Source organism: Akebia trifoliata, chromosome 5 (assembly GCF_017979445.1).
Source record: "Akebia trifoliata isolate Shusen 1 chromosome 5, ASM1797944v1, whole genome shotgun sequence".
Classification (NCBI taxonomy): Eukaryota; Viridiplantae; Streptophyta; class Magnoliopsida; order Ranunculales; family Lardizabalaceae; genus Akebia; species Akebia trifoliata.
Genome location: NC_141379.1, coordinates 10,358,754 through 10,377,661, shown reverse-complemented (window position 1 = coordinate 10,377,661; position 18,908 = coordinate 10,358,754). Strand labels below are relative to the sequence as shown.

General features: G+C 32.7%; 1 protein-coding gene across 2 annotated transcripts; it reads left to right on the top strand.

Annotated features, from left to right (window-relative positions):
- The first annotated feature begins 7,058 nt into the window (after nucleotides 1-7,058).
- LOC147401450 (putative phospholipid-transporting ATPase 9) lies at nucleotides 7,059-15,673 on the top strand. 2 transcript variants are annotated; one of them, XM_086442772.1, is made up of 12 exons: nucleotides 7,059-7,657; nucleotides 8,038-8,448; nucleotides 9,593-10,944; nucleotides 11,338-11,448; nucleotides 11,930-12,206; nucleotides 12,310-12,398; nucleotides 12,502-12,610; nucleotides 13,049-13,258; nucleotides 13,361-13,486; nucleotides 13,601-13,699; nucleotides 14,365-14,556; nucleotides 14,641-15,673. In XM_086442772.1, the coding sequence occupies exons 2-12, from the start codon at nucleotides 8,056-8,058 to the stop codon at nucleotides 15,265-15,267; spliced, it is 3,585 nt and encodes a 1,194-aa protein (XP_086298898.1). In that variant the 5' UTR covers nucleotides 7,059-7,657; nucleotides 8,038-8,055; the 3' UTR covers nucleotides 15,268-15,673. The 2 variants fall into 2 exon arrangements, with proteins under 2 accessions (XP_086298898.1, XP_086298897.1); XM_086442771.1 differs by having other exon boundaries at nucleotides 7,059-8,448.
- The last annotated feature ends 3,235 nt before the right edge of the window (nucleotides 15,674-18,908 follow it).

Here is an 18,908-nt window from a genome sequence, read left to right as displayed (position 1 = left end):
GTCTCACTGAAAATGAGATTTTTCAAAAGAAGTGATTAATCAACCAGATCTGAAAAATGGCAATTAATCATAGTGAAAAAATATATATATATATATATATATATATTTGATCTATCTACCTTTCCATTAGGTTTTTTTTTTTTTTTTTTTCATTCTACGCAAAAATCTTCCGAAATTATGCTGGATTTATCCAAATTAATCAAATTGACCCACATAGAATATTTTTTTAGTCCGGACTTGGTTACTATGCTTGTACACAAATCTGATAAATTCAAGTATATTCTTGATTTTTTTTTTTTAACATTAAAATTTTATAAAATAATTAAATATAAAGTAAAATAAAAAATCAACAAAACCATCATTTTTTTTTTGGTATTGATTGATTGATTTATTTTTCGAAAATACGCAAATATTAAAAGTAAGCTACAATTTGAAGAAAGCAAAGGTCAGTTTTTACACTTAATGAGAATTTTGTTAAATTTGCATTTTAAATGGAAATAATTCAATAGATTGCTAATTAGGATTATGACTAAGAGTTTCTGAGTTTGATACATATAACTCATAACTTCACTCTATTAAAAAGAAGAAAAAAAAAACATTCTAACATTTAAGTGTAGATATTCCTATAGATATTTTACCTATATTTTAATTTTAATTCCTTATAGAATAATGTTTAACTTAGAAAAATTCGGAAAGATTAAATGAAAAATGTATAAACAAATTGTGAGATGGGCACCGAGATAACGTTACCAGGCTGTATCAATCTTAGGGGTAATTTTCTTAAGAAATAATTTGTTTTTTTCTGTATAAATCTAATAGTCAAGTGTGGTGCTGTCATGGCACGTCGTCATGTATTATTTAAGTTTAATTTGATATCTTATATTAAATAAAATAAATTATCTCATAGTCCTTGTCCATTCTAATTTCTAACTATTCCTTAATTATAAGAGTCATTATGAAATAATTTTATAATGAGAACGGGAGTATTCGAAAAAAAAATAAATTAGAAATTGAACTATTTTATGATTAAAAGTGGGAGAATCATATATCCTTTTATTCGATATCATTGATTCACTCGCGTTAATAAGTCAGACATTGCTGACTGAAGAGCGCCTTTTTACCTGGTTTGATAACCCGGACAAGAACCCTTTTCGAGCTGGAACCCTGATGAAAGGTGGTTGGGTTGCTTGACTAGCAACCATGTACAAAATTCCAAAACCACGATTCTCTGAGATATTTCTTTCCATGGTAGGGTAGCTAGTTATTTGTTGCAAGAGCAAGTACAGAAGAATGTCAAATGGGTATTATTAAATTAATGTTGTTAATTTGTAAATTCACCACCTAAGCTTTTATGTAAGTAACATGTATCTTCAAGATTTTCAGATGTCATCTACTTTTGAAGTATGGTCCCTAATATGTCTGATTAATTTGAGATGGTGGAGTTATCAGATAAGAACCATTCAACCTAAAAAAATAAGAAAATAACAAACTTGTCTTACATCAGAACCAACAACTATTTGCGTTTACTTAAGATAGCAAAGTCTATGTATGAAACTTACTCATTATTTGAATTTTTCTCTATAAAATTAACATAAAAACCATTTTTTAGAAGGAAACTTCCTTTCTCAAGATCATGGGACCCAGGCCACATATCAAAATGTTTACCATTTCATCTTGATGAACTAAAACTGAACATCAAAAGCACGAAGATTATTAAATCTAATAATAATTAATAATTTCTAATCCCATCAAAAGTGATTTACAAAAAAAGGACGGTCTACAATTCTTCAACTCATGAACATAGGATTAGAAGTTTTGAAATGAATTGATTTTTGACGAGGATGATCTCCTCATCATAAAGATCATCTTCACCAAAAATCAACCCATTCCGAAACTGTTCACAATTCTTCAACTCATAAACATAGGGTTAAAATTTTTGGAATGGGCTGATTTTTTACGAAGATGATCTCCTCATCAAAGGGATCAGCTTCACCAAAAATCAACTCATTCCGAAACTTCTAACCTATATAATACAAAACGTGTTGGCCAATATATATATATATATATAAAGAGAGAGCATGAAAACAGCCAAAAACCTCACGTGGACATTAGTATTTTCCATGATATTTTTTTGTTTTTTCAATTTTGTCCATTTTATCTCTTAGTGAAAAGATAAGAGTATATTGATTTTTACATAATAAATATTAAAAATATTTAATTTTTTAATTTAAATATTTTGTTTGTAGTAAATATTTTGATAATTAATGCAAATAAAAATATAATGGAAAATGCTAACATCCCCATGAGGTTTTGAACGTTAGCATTCCTCATTATATATCATATGGGGATAGGGGCTAAGCCTTTATTTAATAAGATGAATAATTTGATAATTGTAGGAATCAAATCTCAATCTATGGTATAATTATACAAAAACTTTACCAAGTAAATTAGCAAGACCCTACCACCAATTTAATATGTTTTCATGCTTCAGTGCAAAAATCAAATTATTTCCAAACTTTATACAATCATTTTTGCATATATATGACCTTCATAGTACTTTAACTCGGTGCTATTGGATTCCTTCTTACCATGCAAAGTTGCAATCAAAATAAAGTGAACTAGTTCCCTATTGGTTCCTCATTACAACAAAATATGTACACTAATATTTTTTGGTCAGTATGAGAGATGTCCTCACATTTTTATTAATGTATAGGGTAATTATAAAAGCACCCAACAAATTAATAAGAGCAACCCGCACCATAGTTGTATTATTTTGTGGTGAAGATGATCTCCTCATTATAAATATCATCCTCACCAAAAATCATCCCATTTCGAAATTTTAATCCATATAAAATAAAATAATTTGACTATGATTGAAATGCCCTTATTAATTCGTGGGATAGGGGTGGAGTCAGGATTTTTTTGTTGTGAAGGCAAACTATGATTAATTGTATAGTTGAATAATTTGAAGATGAATGATTTTAGAGAGAAATTCAAAAGTTTTTTTATTATAAGTTGAAGAAAAGAATATTTAGATCATTTTCAATTAGTATATGAGAAGGCCTAATTAAGAGGTAATGTCATCAACAGAAAATTGAAGGGGGGGGGGGGGGGAATTGGAGGGGGATGAGGGTGTGAGGACAAATGGGAAGAGAAGTGAGGGAGTGGGGGCAAATGGAATATATAATTAGTTTAAAATATAGGGGTGTTCGGGCAATTACCCTCAACAGCTTCTTGAAAGTATTTATGTTCCAGGTTTTACAATCTGACAAGTACATGCCTAATATTTGACTTAGGTCTTCTTAAATGAGATTAACATAATGACGAAAATACCCTGTATGACACTACCTAACCTTTACAGACCTGATTCATTAAGGGTGGAATCCAAAATCGAACCGAGGGAATCCATTATCCAAGTAACATAGGTTTAATATAGCATTTATCGCACAATAAATTCTCCCTCGTTTGTTTGGGAGAACTGACCAAATTTAAGTTAAAAGAGGACGGCAATTCTTTTCCAAATGAACCAAACCAACCACTCCGTAGTCCGTACACATATAGGTATAAATTTGCCACTTGTCACAAGTGATTTTTTTGCTCACAGCCCAACTATCGGTCACATATAGTAAGGATGACATAAATAATAAAAGAGAATATTTCTTACTTGCCTACATATCCTCTACCCGAAATTAATTTTAAGATTGCAAATTGGCAATCGAACACTATAGTTTTTTAGATTTCATTAAAAAATTTTAAATAAAAAAAAATAAAAAATAAAAAAATTCAAAATCTTCCAAGTTTGATTCAAGATGTTGAAAATAGATGACAGTCGAACACTCAAATTTAAAAATAAATTTAACAGTGAATTTTTTTTTTAATTTCATATTATTATTATTATTATTAGTTTTTTTGTTGTAATTCATAGAATTTCACGTTCTACAACACTATGGTATTAGATCATATTCTTGAATGTCACAAAATGATTCAATCAAGAAATTTCATTTTTTCACCATGGGCAAGAGAGTAAATTTTTTTTCTCTTATTCATCTGTGTCATATATCAAACGGGTGTTGGGCTATGAGCAAAAAATCACTCATCTCACGATGCCAAACTACTGGTGTTGGCCTTAATAATGTAGGGTTTTGTTAGTGTATACCTAACGACACACGTTAAAGTGCAATAAATACATTTAGAAAGTTGTAACATGAGATGTATTTTGGTAAAAATAGTTTTTAAGGATATTTTCAATACAAAATCAAAACTGTATAGTGTATTTATTGTACTTTAACATGCGCCTTTAGGGCACACATTAAGATGATCCGATATTTTGTTGGGAAAAAAACTTTGAATTGGAAATTTAGGTGGAACACTCTCCTTTTTATTACACGTGGCATTTTCAAATTTTGAAAAATACAAAAATACAAAAAATTCGAATCGGCCTGATTGTTTGAAAGTCGGAATCATGAGAAGGAACTATCTTAGTCATTGTGTTACACACTTAGCTGATGTAGAGATGAGCACATAACCATAAATTATTTTCACACATATCTCGAAGAAAATCATCAGTGATTCTGTGCACACCTATACGTATTTTGCCTGTGTAGACCATTATGCCCTCAAGTCTCAACAAAAAAAATGTTTAACAAATTTTTTATAGTAAAAGTTCCAAATTGAGAGAAATGAAATCCTTGGACAGTACGAAAGAGGGTTTTTGTCGTACAATTTGTTTTTTTGACTTGTCCAATCAATTAGTGTAATTTTATATACAAACTATAGATATGTCATATATTTAAATAATACATATAATATATAATACATGTGTATTGGATACATATATTTATATTTTATTGACTTTTGGATCTTTTATAATTTTGGGATATGACATGCCCTCCACGTTTTAGCCAATAATAGAGACACCCCCCATGTTTTCGTATGATATTCTTACCTTGACCTGAGCCTTGTTTTTTAGACCAACATAAATGACTTAAATGCTCTTGCTTTAATCTTGTAGATAAAAGGATTTACCTCATCGATAAGTAAAAATACATTTACCTCACCCGTAGACTTAAATATCAATGAAAATCTCTCTCATGATTCTCACAAAAAATCTTAAATTTAGAAATGATTTCCAAATTAAGATCTTCCAACGATCAATTTAACAAGAATAATGAAGGATAAATTAGATAGTAAGTTAAATAATCCTTTACATGTGTGTTGATTCCTTTATATATAGAATTCATAGTCCTTCTCACATTAATAACTATATTCATGAAAATTAAGATCTCATGAAATCTTTAGTTAGGATTGTTGAGGATTCTCTTAATATTTTTATGATTTTTTTGCCGAGTGTTCTTGACTTTTTCACTTGTCATTCTAGCTTAGTCATTTTTAGGACTCATGAGAGTTGACATGTATGGGTCTCTCGACTTAAAAACTCATCCGCCGAATAAATTTACTAATTTTAATAATTCAACACGTATTTATCTAACTGAACCTTTTCATGTGTTAATGGCTACATGGAAGTCTTCTTGGTCCATGTCATAAAATGTAATTGTACACCCATAAATCTTTAGTCAAAAGACCTTTGCTTTCTTTCAAAATCATTATTTTGAATATGTATTTTCACCTTCATTTTCAACATTAAATTTGGGATGTGTCACCACAAATTAGATTTGGTTCAAATTATTTCCTCAACGTTACAAAGCATTATAACACATTCAACTAACTTCAACATTTTTTTCACAGTTAGGATTAGGTTCATATAAAATCCTAAATCTAAATATCTTAACAAGAAAAAAGAGGAGAGAGAGTTTCAATTGACACCCCAACTTTTACATATTCTCATCCGTTGACTTAATTTTTTATATTTTAATTAAGGTGAAATAAGTAGAAATAATTCTGATGCCAATAGAAGTCCTCTTACTTGAGGTTAATAATAAGAGAAGATTTTTGATGAAGTAAAAAATCATTTGAAGAAAAAGGATTTTCTACAAGTCACCGACTACATTGAATTCAAAACGAGATTGAATAGGTTAATAATAATAGTTTAATTAAAAGTCAACAACTTGAAGATGATATATTTTTTCACAGAGAAAATCAAGGGTCTTAATGAGAACTCGGTGGTAAGGGTATTTAAGTCATTTTATGTTAGTCTCTCAAACAAAACCTAAGTATAAAAACAAAGGGGGGGAGGAGTATGTCTTAATCACCCTATATGAAACAACAAATATTCGAAAACCCTCCTTTTGAAAAATGGACATCACTTTTTCAAAATAAAATAAATAATTAAAATTAATTAAAATATAAAAACATAAAATAAAATAGAGATTTTATTGTCACACCAACTTTTATTAACAATACCCTAAGAAATAATTAAAATTATATAAAATAAAGATTTTATTACTAGACCAACTTCTACTAAAATAGAGATTATATTGCCACACTAACTTCTGCTAAGAGTACCCCAATTCATATGTAAATCACCAAAGAGTCAACACCATGATTTCAAAACTCGTCCGAGAACAAGAGTATCGTTCAAGTCATCTCAATATCACCCACCAACGAGACGGACAGGCAAGTCAATGTATCGGACGAGATTTGAAACCCACGTTCATTTTTTCTCATGATTGAATGAGACATTTCAAATGTATAAGAAAACTCATCCGCGATGACTCGGTCTCCTTCACAGATGAGACAAGAAGTCAAAATGTATTTTAAAATCATGGTTAACAATTATCTAGGGGTGCTGTTAGTAAAAGTTGGTATGGCAATTGAAGCTCTCGAATAAAACCATTTAAAAACTACATTTACACGTGAAGTTTTTGCTACCTGATTGACTTTGACCCTACCAACAAGTTGCTTCTTCCCATTCATGATGGCACATCATCCCATCTTAAACGCAATCCCTGATTCATTTTACCATAAAAACTCTGTATTTTTAAATCGAATTACATTCAGTATTTCACTTCAAGACAAAATTAAATATTTAATTATTATAATAACTAACTAAATCCATTTTTTCAAAATAAATATTGCTCTGGTCTTCTATGACTGCTAAGCTACAAAGCAGAGACCGCCAAGTGGAGTAGAGACACATAAACAGTTCAACACACTAAGGCTAAGTTCCTTTTTGATGATTTTCCGAGTTATTCCCGCGAAAAATCAAGTTTATGTGAAAATTAATTATTTATAGTTTATAATTTATATATTTTTGACTTTCTTCTGCGCTTTTTTTTTTTTGAATTTTTTTTTGGAGGGTGGGTTGAGGTGTTCATTTTCACTTTGAGTTTTTTTAATTCTTAGGGGAGTAGTTTATTTTTCTAGAAAAGTGGTTGAGTTTGAATTCGTCTGGGCTGAGATATATAACTCGTTGCGTGTTTGTATTAATTCCACGCTCTTGGCTGCAAGTCAAAGGAGAGATGACAAGTCTTTATACTCAAGAGACTCTTCAACTCCATATTGAGAGATGAAAAATGGGAAGTCTTTCTATTGTTTGTTACTGTTTTACAAGCTTTATGAACCTGAAGTGGATGTTATTTTGATTTTTGACTAGTGGGTATGAGAGAAATGATTTTCTGATTATGGGTATTTTCGATTTTGAATAGAAATTAAGCTTCTAGATTAAAAGGAGGCCGTGGTGCAGCTTTGAAGGTCGCATGTATGACTTTCTTATCTGAATTTCTAAGTTTTCTAATGCGTTTTGAGTTGTAGATTTATAGAATTGATCTGGTCTTTCTGGGTTTCATTTTTATTTATTTATAATTCTTCTGTGAAGGTGTTCAATAGATATTTGTTTTTTTTTTTTTTTCTTTCTTGGGGTCTTGGGCTTGGGGTTGGGATCCTTTTCTGGGGTTTTGCTCTTTATAATTGGTTGGTGGTGTTGTAATAAAAATTGGAACATTTTCTTCTTTTTTGGGTTCTGTTTCTGGGAATTGGTGGTGAGTTGATGCTCTCCTTGATCAAGCTGCATTTTTTAAGGACTTTTTTGGTCTTGAAGGATTAAATTTTGTTTTATCTCTGTTTTGGAATTGGGGGTAGAGCTTTTGGTGGGAGAGGATGAGTGGTGGTAGAAGAAGTAAGCTGCATCTAAGTAAGATCTATGCTTTTTCATGCGGGAAAGCATCGTTCAAGCAAGACCATTCGCAAATTGGAGGACCGGGTTTTTCAAGGGTAGTCTTTTGCAATGAACCAGAATGTTTTGAATCCCAAGTCCTTGGTTATGGAGGCAATTATGTTAGAACTACAAAGTACACTCTTGCCACATTCTTTCCAAAGTCCTTGTTTGAGCAGTTTAGAAGGGTTGCCAACATATACTTCCTCGTCGTGGCCTGCTTGTCTTTCACACCACTTGCTCCTTACTCGCCTGTTAGTGCAGTTCTTCCTCTTATCATTGTGATTGGAGCGACGATGATCAAAGAGGCCGTAGAAGATTGGAGACGGAAAAAGCAGGTACCCTTTTCCTTGCTTTCTTTTGATGATATATTATCAATAGTTGTTTAATGCTTTTAATTAGTTGTTAAAATTTATCTTCTTGTTATAATGCATAACATGGGTGATTTAAGACTAGATGGTTAAGTCAATGAGCTCAAATTTGTTATTTATTGTCTTACTTCAAGTTGGGAAGATTTGTGAAATTTATCAAACAAAATGAGGAAACATGTTTCATGGTCCTGTTTTCTAGGGGTGGTTTCGTTGGAGGAACCTTAATCAAGTTGTTAAAAGGAAATTTGATACTTGTATCAGTCTGTGTAGGGTACTTGTAAATTGTAATTAGACGGAAGAGGAACTATTTTAGATCCTTTTCATTATGCCCCATCATGTATTGATCTTTTTTCCTTCACAGTTGATGGGTTTTGTTTGACTAAAATATTTGATTAACTTGGACAGTTCCAAATCCTACGTGTCAGTGGTTATGAACCCTTCTCAATATTGGGTTGTTCACATTTGCCTCTGTTAACTCAAAAATAAGTTACTAAATTTAGATAAAAAGGTGCAACACATATGATATTCATGCAAGAATAGTTTCCATTTACCATGTTATTTTACTAGTTTGGTTTCAAGTCTCACTTCTTCCGAGATTCTACAATTACAATTGTGTGTTTGTGTCACAATTTCTGGGTTGTTGTTATAAGAATTGTTCAAACTTTATTTATGACTTATTCAGTTTTAACTTTTAAGTACCCTTCTGATTATCTTTTATGCTCTATGTAATAGTAACACAGCACACAGCCAGCTTCCAATTTTGGCCTTGGAAACACCTATCAACATAGGTTCATGGATACACATTTATTTTAATTTTTTTTCTATAAAAATCATTATTAGACCATTGCTAGTGTCTTCCATCCTTCATACACTCTTTTTTCAAGTTGTTAGACACAACTATAGTTGTCTGATAGTTTTCCCTCTTATAAGTTTATAAGTAGTGTATATGAAACCATCTTTAAGATTTGGGGTGAACATGCTCAAAGTCTCCGTTCCACCTTTCTGAATTTGAAGTGTCATCTCCTGATCCAAGTTTCTAATATTCAAATTAATTCTATTCTTTTAGTGAGAAATATACCCCAATCCTAAATTTGTACTTAAATGTTTTCAGGATATTGAGGTGAACAATCGAAAGGTTAAAGTACATTATGGTGATGGCATTTTCGATTATACAGAATGGAAGAATCTGAAAGTTGGAGATATAGTTAAGGTTGATAAAGATGACTTCTTTCCAGCTGACCTTCTCTTGCTTTCATCTAGTTATGAAGATGCCATCTGCTATGTTGAGACAATGAACCTTGATGGGGAGACTAATTTGAAACTAAAACAAGCATTAGAGGTTACTTCAAGCTTACATGAGGAATCTAGTTTCCCAAATTTTAAGGCCATGGTTAAATGTGAAGACCCAAATGCAAACCTTTATTCTTTTGTTGGCACTATGGATTTCGAAGATCAACAATACCCCCTTACACCTCAACAACTTCTCCTTCGAGACTCAAAGCTACGGAACACAGACTACATATATGGGGCTGTTATATTCACAGGCCACGACACAAAAGTTATCCAAAATTCGATGGACCCGCCATCCAAGAGAAGCAAAGTCGAGAGAAGGATGGATAAGATTGTTTACTTCTTGTTTTGCCTATTGATTTTGATTTCTTTTGTTGGATCGATTGTCTTTGGGATTGCAACAAGGGATGACCTAGAGAATGGCAGGATGAAACGATGGTATCTTAGATCAGACAAAACCAAAGTTTTCTTTGATCCTGAAAGAGCATTCCTTGCGGCAATTCTGCATTTTCTTACAGCTTTGATGTTGTATGGCTACTTTATCCCCATTTCGTTGTATGTGTCAATAGAAATCGTCAAAGTTTTGCAAAGCATCTTCATCAACCAAGACCTACACATGTACTATGAGGAAACTGACAAGCCTGCACGTGCTCGCACTTCGAACTTGAATGAGGAGCTTGGCCAAGTTGACACGATACTTTCTGATAAGACGGGAACTCTGACATGCAACTCCATGGAATTTATGAAATGTTCTATTGGTGGGAAAGCATACGGCCGTGGTGTCACAGAGGTTGAGAGGATAATGGCTAGAAGGAATGGATCACCATTAGTTCATGAGGTGGTAAATGATGTGGTCAATGTAGAGGATTGTGGAGATAAAAAACCATCCATTAAAGGCTTTAATTTTAACGACGAAAGGATAATGGATGGGAAATGGCGTAATGAGCCTCGTTCAGATGTTATTCAGATGTTTTTTCACTTATTGGCTATCTGTCATATGGCCATTCCGGAAGTAGATGAAGAGACGGGGAAGATATCTTATGAGGCTGAATCACCAGATGAGGCGGCTTTTGTGATTGCAGCAAGAGAGCTTGGATTTGAATTCTACAAAAGAACACAAACAAGCATCTCACTGCATGAAATTGATCCTGTTTTTGGCACGAAAGTTGAAAGGTTGGTTTCTCTCACTATATGCATAAGAGAGAAATCTTTTAGTGATATGAAATTAATTTCGCTATGCCATCCTCTCTAGCTGTTGTGAGGCACAAGTGTGGCTCTATCTCAACTATCCAATCTATAAGCCCCATTTATGAGCAATATTTCCAAAATTTGCGTCATGTCCAGAACAATTCATCTAGAGTCCATTTATTTGATAGGCCTCATGCAATTGGTTTTGGTAAACATGTTGATCATACTTGTGGGGCTTTGTTGTTGGACTGTCAGAGTGGACCGACATGTGGACTACACGTCAGCTTCAGAAGCTTGCATTGGAATGTAGCAAGAATAAATGATTTAAGTCCCCAAATTTATGCATAGATATCTTTTCTGATTATTTTTTTCTTGCAGGTCGTATACACTTTTGAATATCCTGGAGTTTAATAGCTCAAGAAAGCGGATGTCTGTGGTAGTCAGAAATGAGGAGGGCAAGCTATTTCTACTTTGTAAAGGTGCTGACAGGTTTGTAAATTGCTAGACAGACCTAAGTTCATAATATTGTCAACAATACTAACGTTGAGTGTATATTTTTCTCCACTCTCGGGTATGTCATACCACAATTAAGCCCCGTGACCCTCTTATATTCAAGTTCTCCCCTCTTCAACAGATTGGTCTTTTGTAGTAGTTGGTTGGTTAACATGGTATCAGAGCGCTAGGTTCGTAAAGGTCACAATTTTGATTCTTTCCACCCTTATGGGTGAGGGGGGGTTGAGTGCATATTTTCCTCCACTCTCAGGTGTGTCATACCCCAGTTAAGCCCTGTGACCCTCTTATATTCATAGTTCTCCCCTCTCCAACAGATCGATCTTGTGGACTAGTTGGTTGGTTAACTCTATAAAACATAATGTTAATGGATTATGAATCTAATGCTTTTTTAGTTCCATTTTTTATTTATTTTTTTTTTGGAAATCTGATACCCTTTTGGATATTTTCCCCCATGCAGTGTCATGTTTGAAAGGCTGGCAAAGGACGGAAGAGAGTTTGAAGAGAAGACTAAGGATCATATGAACGAGTATGCCGATGCAGGTCTGAGGACCTTGGTACTTGCATATCGTGAACTTAATGAAGAAGAATACAAAGAGTTTAATGAAGAATTCACAGAGGTGAAGAACTCAATCAGTGAAGATCGTGATGCAATGGTTGATGAAATGGCAGAGAAGATAGAGAAGGATTTGATTCTTCTTGGTGCCACTGCTGTTGAGGACAAACTTCAAAATGGGGTTAGTAGAAGATCTTAAAGAAACGAACTATTAGTTGATGAACTCTTTAGATTGTTGGTATGGAATTTAGGATTGATATTTTTTTTTACTTCGTGTTTCTTAGGTTCCAGAATGCATTGACAAGCTTGCACAGGCTGGAATAAAGATATGGGTTTTGACTGGAGATAAGATGGAGACTGCAATCAATATTGGGTAAAACTTTGGATATGATAATATTTTATGTAGCTTTTCATTAATAATATAAGTTGGTTTCTCATGATTGTTTGCATTTCTGATTCAAGTTTGAATTTTGCAGTTTCGCTTGTAGTTTGCTCAGGCAAGGAATGAAGCAGATAATTATCAACTTGGAGTCACCCGGAATTAAAGCAATGGAGAAAGCGGGGGACAAAGATGCAATCCCAAAAGTAAACATTATCTTTCCTTTTTTTTTCTTCTTATAATGAAGCATGGTTAGATAATGAGAGCCAAAGAAGATAAATTTTTAGCATGAAATGATTATGATCTAAATATTGTTGAACTATCCGATATGTCTGCTAAATGGGAAGAGAGTAGTTCAGTTATTTTGAGAGCTTTAAGGGGAAGAGTATATAGTGATCTAAATTAATAATTTATGTAAAACCAGCCAAAATGTGAAGAATAACATTTGGGAGACATCTAACTGAAGTAATGCAAACTTAGGAAAGGAAGATAAACATTTACACTCTCTGTGAGGTTAGGATAAATTTCATCATTCCCATTTTACTGGCTTAATGTTGATCACAGTGTTGTCTCAGTTGGGTGAATATAAAATCTTGTTTTATTAAATGTAAGCTTGATGGGTAATTGCCAATTCTTGTTTTTAGGCATCAAAGTCGAGCATCATCCATCAAATAAGTGAAGGGAAGACACTGATTACTTCATCAAGTGGAGGCTCTGATGCATTTGCTTTAATAATCGATGGGAAAGCACTTGCGTATGCTTTAGAAGATGATATTAAAGACATGTTTCTAGAGCTAGCGATTGGATGTGCTTCTGTTATTTGCTGCCGCTCATCACCAAAACAGAAAGCCCTTGTGAGTTTACACACATTCTTCACTATTTTGCTGCAGATATTTTCCTTTTAGTTTGATGGTTGTATTGAAGTAAGAATATGTACTAAAAAAAATTCATTGCAGGTTACTCGACTTGTTAAAGTTGGAACGGGTAAGACAACATTAGCAATCGGTGATGGGGCCAATGATGTGGGAATGCTTCAAGAAGCAGATATTGGAGTTGGCATCAGTGGTGTTGAAGGAATGCAGGTCAGCTTTGTCAAGAACACATAAAAGCTCCATTATTGTTTTTGTAGAACTCAATTTCTTGGTTCAATTTTATTTCATTTCCTCTAAACCTCCCCTGTTAACCGAAAATTTCAGGCAGTTATGTCAAGTGACATTGCTATTGCTCAGTTCCAATTTTTGGAGCGACTGCTACTTGTGCATGGACATTGGTGCTATAGAAGGATCACATCAATGGTACGACCTACATACTTCAGATTCTTTTTATTTTTTTAGTTTTTGTATAGGTATAAGATTTCCTTTATTTTAATTAAATAAAATTTGGATTTAGCTCTGTGTCAGTATATTCGGATGTTGAGGCGTGAGGCAAAGTGCTCTGCTCGCTAGTCCCGAGGCATATGCCTCACATGCATAAAATTTTAAATAAATAATATAACGTATAAAAATAATATTATTGAAAAATAGATAAAATTAAGGTAGACACAATATATTTCCAAATTTCAAGTTTCAGATCCACATAAGGAGTTCCAAGATTTAAATATAATACAAATTATTATTTTTATATTTCTCTTTTCTATTTTAATAATTTAATGTTTTTGAAGTAAATAACAATTTTGTACCCATTGCAAAGTATAATTAAATATAGTTTTTCATCAATTTTCTTTGTATAATACTAAAACATTACAAAAATTTATTTATGAATAGAATTAATTCAACAACTTTCTTTGCATATATTACTATTTTATATTCAACATAATCTCTAAAAATGTTTCATTTATGTTGCATGCCACCAACAAAAAAAGAAATAGAAGATGGGAAAGAGAACAAGAAGAAGAAAATAGAAAATAAGGTTATAATATATAAACTTGAGAGTTTGATGTGTTTCTTTTGCTGTTTTGCAGATATGTTACTTCTTCTACAAGAATATTACATTTGGTTTTACTCTCTTCTTATACGAGGCATACACATCTTTCTCTGGGCAAGCAGCTTATAACGACTGGTATATGTCATTTTACAATGTCTTCTTCACGTCACTTCCGGTGATTGCCCTTGGGGTATTTGACCAAGATGTCTCCGCACGGTTTTGTCTCATGGTATGTAAACAATCAAAGCATATTTTGACGAGCTATGATCAATGTACAATGATTACTAAATATTTACATCCTTTCATGTGGCAGTTCCCCCTACTATACCAAGAAGGTGTACAAAATGCACTCTTCAGCTGGCTTCGGATACTCAGTTGGATGTTCAACGGTGTTTGCAGTGCCATCATCATCTTCTTCTTCTGCACAAATGCTCTCGAATACCAAGCCTTCCGTAAAGGTGGGGAAGTTGTTGGGTTTGAGATTCTTGGTACTACCATGTACACTTGCATTATATGGGTCGTTAACTGCCAAATGGCCCTCTCGGTTAGTTACTTCACCATGATACAACATCTCTTCATATGGGGTGGCATTTTTATGTGGTATCTCTTCCTCTTGATCTATGGTGCTATGTCACCTATCATATCCACCAATGCTTACAAGGTCTTCATTGAAGCATGCGCTCCGGCCCTTTCTTATTGGCTCGTCACGCTCTTTGTTTCAATCTCAACTCTCATCCCGTACTTCTTGCTGACGGCAATAAGGATGCGGTTCTTCCCAACATATCATGCGATGATACAGTGGATAAGACTTGAGGGGCAGTCTGATGATCCTGAGTATTGCCAGATGGTGCGGCAGAGATCGATTAGGCCCATGACAGTAGGTTATACAGCAAGATTGGAAGCAAAATCTAATCAAAATAAAACGTTTTTTGAGGCTTAGAGAATCAGTTGAATAGCCAAAAGTTTACCCAAGAGAATTTTTATTGCCACGTTCACCGAGTGAACCAAGTTGTATTAGGTGGGCAAAAGCTGCCCAAAAGCTGTAAATTTTGGTTTCTGTACAATCAATCAAGACCACATTAATCTTGTTAATATTTTACACTTGTGTCATCCATTTTGTATCTTTACCATCAAAGTCTCGTCTTAAGGAATTGGAGTAAGTGAGATGAATCCCATTCCTCCATTTCATTTTGTCTAGAGCCATGTCTTCAATTCTGTTATTGAAAGGGATTCAGTCATCCATTGTGTATTATTACTGAAATGTATGTAAATACTCTAATGAAAATTTTCATTCCAATTTGATAGAAATTATTTTATGAATCCATGATGCTTCTTTCGTTTTGGTATTTTAGTTTCTCAGTCAATATAAGTTTTTTTTTGTTTTTGGAGATGCATTGTATTTTTTCTTGCTTTGGATGCTCTGGGCATCTCTTGAGTGTTTGTGAGGATTCAAATCTAATAACATTGTGTTAGAGAGAGATGTAGTTGATCTTATCAAGCATACTCAACAGATTATGGTATAGAAATTCGAGTGAACGAACGAAATGGTGCTGCAGTATGGAGAACTAAACCATGGTCCATGAGTTCGATTGAACCACCATAAAATGGTTCTTCATAGTTAGCAATTAATTCATAGTGTTGTATCATTTAGGAATTAGGATACAGAGTTCCACAATACCAGTATGATAGACTTTTGTGCTGGCCATTGAAACACAAAATCCAATGGTTTGGATCTATAAATATCCCAATGACTCGTATTTATGCCGAGGATAAATCTCAACCACTAGATTTTGTATTTTAATGGTTGGGATCATATGTTTTTTATTTTTTATTATGAATCATGGGATCTTGACCCTTTAACTATTGACCTAATTTGGTGAAATTAATAAATAAATAAATTTAAAACAAACCCACAAAATTAAGTTGGTGTGTATCATGCTTGCACAACCTCAAAACCATGTCATGTGTTTAGAAGAAATACCTCATGTGAGTGAAGGACAAGTTACCAAAGGTTAAAGTTCATTCTTTTTGATAATTTTGTTTGCCAATTTGATCACAATCACAGCTTCTCCTTGAAATATTGAAGTGAACCCACTCTTAATTTTAGTAAAGTTGTTGATGATTGATGCAGCCACAAAATAATAAATAAATTTTTTTTTTTTTTGTTGCAGCGAATAGATAAAGATGAAAGAGTATTGTGGATCAGCCTAAACAAGTCTGGAAGGACTTTGTGACACCGCAACCATTTCTTTATTCCTTAACATAAAATAAAAATAAAAAATAAAAAAACTCCTCTAACAATAACTCTTATGTGGTCCTTTCATAAATAAAATAAGATTCCTAGATAGACTAGACTCTTAGTTGGCTAAGAAACCAACATCCTAATTAAATAAAAAATAAAGAATTCTAAAATAAGTATACTTGTTATTATAACACAATCCTAAATAAATGGAAATTCTAAGCAAAATAAAGAAACCTATTATGCTAAAGACTCTATTGATTAGCAAGTTTAATGTGTCCCAAAAATAACTGCATCAATGATCCCTAAACAAGATCCAGCTCCAAAAGGACCAAAACCATTTTGATTCTCTCAACTCACCAAACATAGCCCACTAGATTGAGTATCTTAACTTCTCAATTATTCAATTTATTAGATCGAGCTCCCACGATTATTCTATTTATTTTTGAATGGGTCATCTCATGGTTATCTCTCAGTCCGAAAGAATCTGTCAAATTCATCCTCTTTTTATATTGGAAAAAAAAACAAGGGATTTTCTTGAAATTTGCACATCTCAAGACCCAAGTATCATGCTGGAGATGTAATTAATATAGTAAATTATATAGAATAAATAAATAAATAAATAATCCATTTTACATTCCTAACATAAAAATTGAGGTTGAAAATAAAATAGTCGTGTTACTAGCGCCAAGCATATACGCTCTCTGTACTAATTAAAGTGTTTTTTTTTTTTTTTTTAATTTTATTTTAAAGAGAGAAAATTATACTAATACCCTCATCAAATTACTCTCCACACCTACCATCTTCTCCACAATCCATTGAACTAAAAATCTATTTATTTTTCTTCTTTTTTTCTTTCTCCTTCTCTCTCTTCATATTTATCTCCTTTTGAATTTTGTGAGAGGTTGAACAAATGAAAATTAGATTCTACGATTATTATTATTTACATTTAATCATGAAAGATGGAAAAACTACCATTAAAATCTTCAAAAACGATAATTTCAAATCGAAGAACTTGGTGTTTTTTTTATAATTTTGTTCGGTAGGTTCATACTGAACTTCTTTTAGCAAATTTAGTAAGTACCTACCAAACATTACCTCCCGTTGAAATCATATCGATGGGAGTTTACCGAACCAAAATTTTGTTATGTAATCCTAACACCATTCGTTATATACCGAATCTATTTTACAATGTTCGATAGGTACCTACTATATCGGATTTGTAATGTTTAATAGAAAATAATGTCCAATAGAATATTTACCGAATTTGCTAAAACAAATTTGATTTGATCTTACTAAACAAAACTGTAAAAAAAAACTCTGAATTCTTCGATTCAAAATTGTAGTTTTTAAAGGTTTAATGATAATTTTTTTCATTTTCTTTGATGATTAAATACAAAAAATAATAAATAATTAAAAAATAAAGAAAAAAAAAATCCTAAAACCTAATCTCCACTGATTCAACCTTTCACAAACTCAAAAGGAGATGAATTTGAAGAAGAACGAGAAGATTGAGAGGATGGTGGAGAAGGAGAGAATGGATAGAGACGATGATTTGGATTTTTCTTTGGCTAGATGGTAAAAATGGTGGGTGCATGGATAAAGGTAAAAATGTACCTTCCTATTTTTTTTTTTTTTTTTTTTAAAACTTAAGTACAAAGAGCATGTATGATGAGCACCAGTAGCAAGACTCAATAAAATATTTAGCCGATACATTTAAAACATTATTTTAGATCAATATTTCTTTTACATATAATTAGCGATTATGAATGAAGTGATATGGTGGGCCCCACAAATAACTCTAATAGAATAAGCGAGACACTTTCCTTACCATAACAAGAAGATTTTAAGCCTTACTAAGGGTTGTTTTGCCCAAATGGATTACCACACCAGCAATCCAAAACCACAGCCAAAAAACTCAAGATCCAGAAAGAAGAAAGAAAAAAAAAATCCTTTGAGCTTCATCCAAGATTTTGAAAATGGACAGTTATCAATCTTCCATGTAATTCCCAACTTAAGATTGAAAAACAATGGTGAAAAATGGCATTTTTCGGATGTCTTCTTCAAAGTAAATAAAATTTTGTCCCCTACAACCCTGAAGCATCGGATCATGTTTTTGGATGCCACAAGGTGAGCCCAAGGACCCTTAGTAAAGGTGAAATCCTTACTAACTTAGTAAGGCTAGTGGATCTCATGGAATCATGCAGACCTTTCCTTCTTTCTAAAGAGGTCAGATATTTCCAGATCGAGGTACACATCTTACATAACCATGCACTAAACGAATAAAGACTGAAACATGCTAGTAAAATAAGGACATTTTCTGCTGACAATATATATAATAT

Excerpts from the sequence above, each read along its gene's own strand:
- LOC147401450 (XM_086442772.1), top strand. The coding sequence starts at position 8,056 with ATGAGTGGTGGTAGAAGAAGTAAGCTGCATCTAAGTAAGATCTATGCT. Across the intron at positions 12,207-12,309 it reads AGGACAAACTTCAAAATGGG|GTTCCAGAATGCATTGACAA; the intron begins GTTAGTAGAAGA and ends CGTGTTTCTTAG. Across the intron at positions 14,557-14,640 it reads CCGCACGGTTTTGTCTCATG|TTCCCCCTACTATACCAAGA; the intron begins GTATGTAAACAA and ends TTCATGTGGCAG.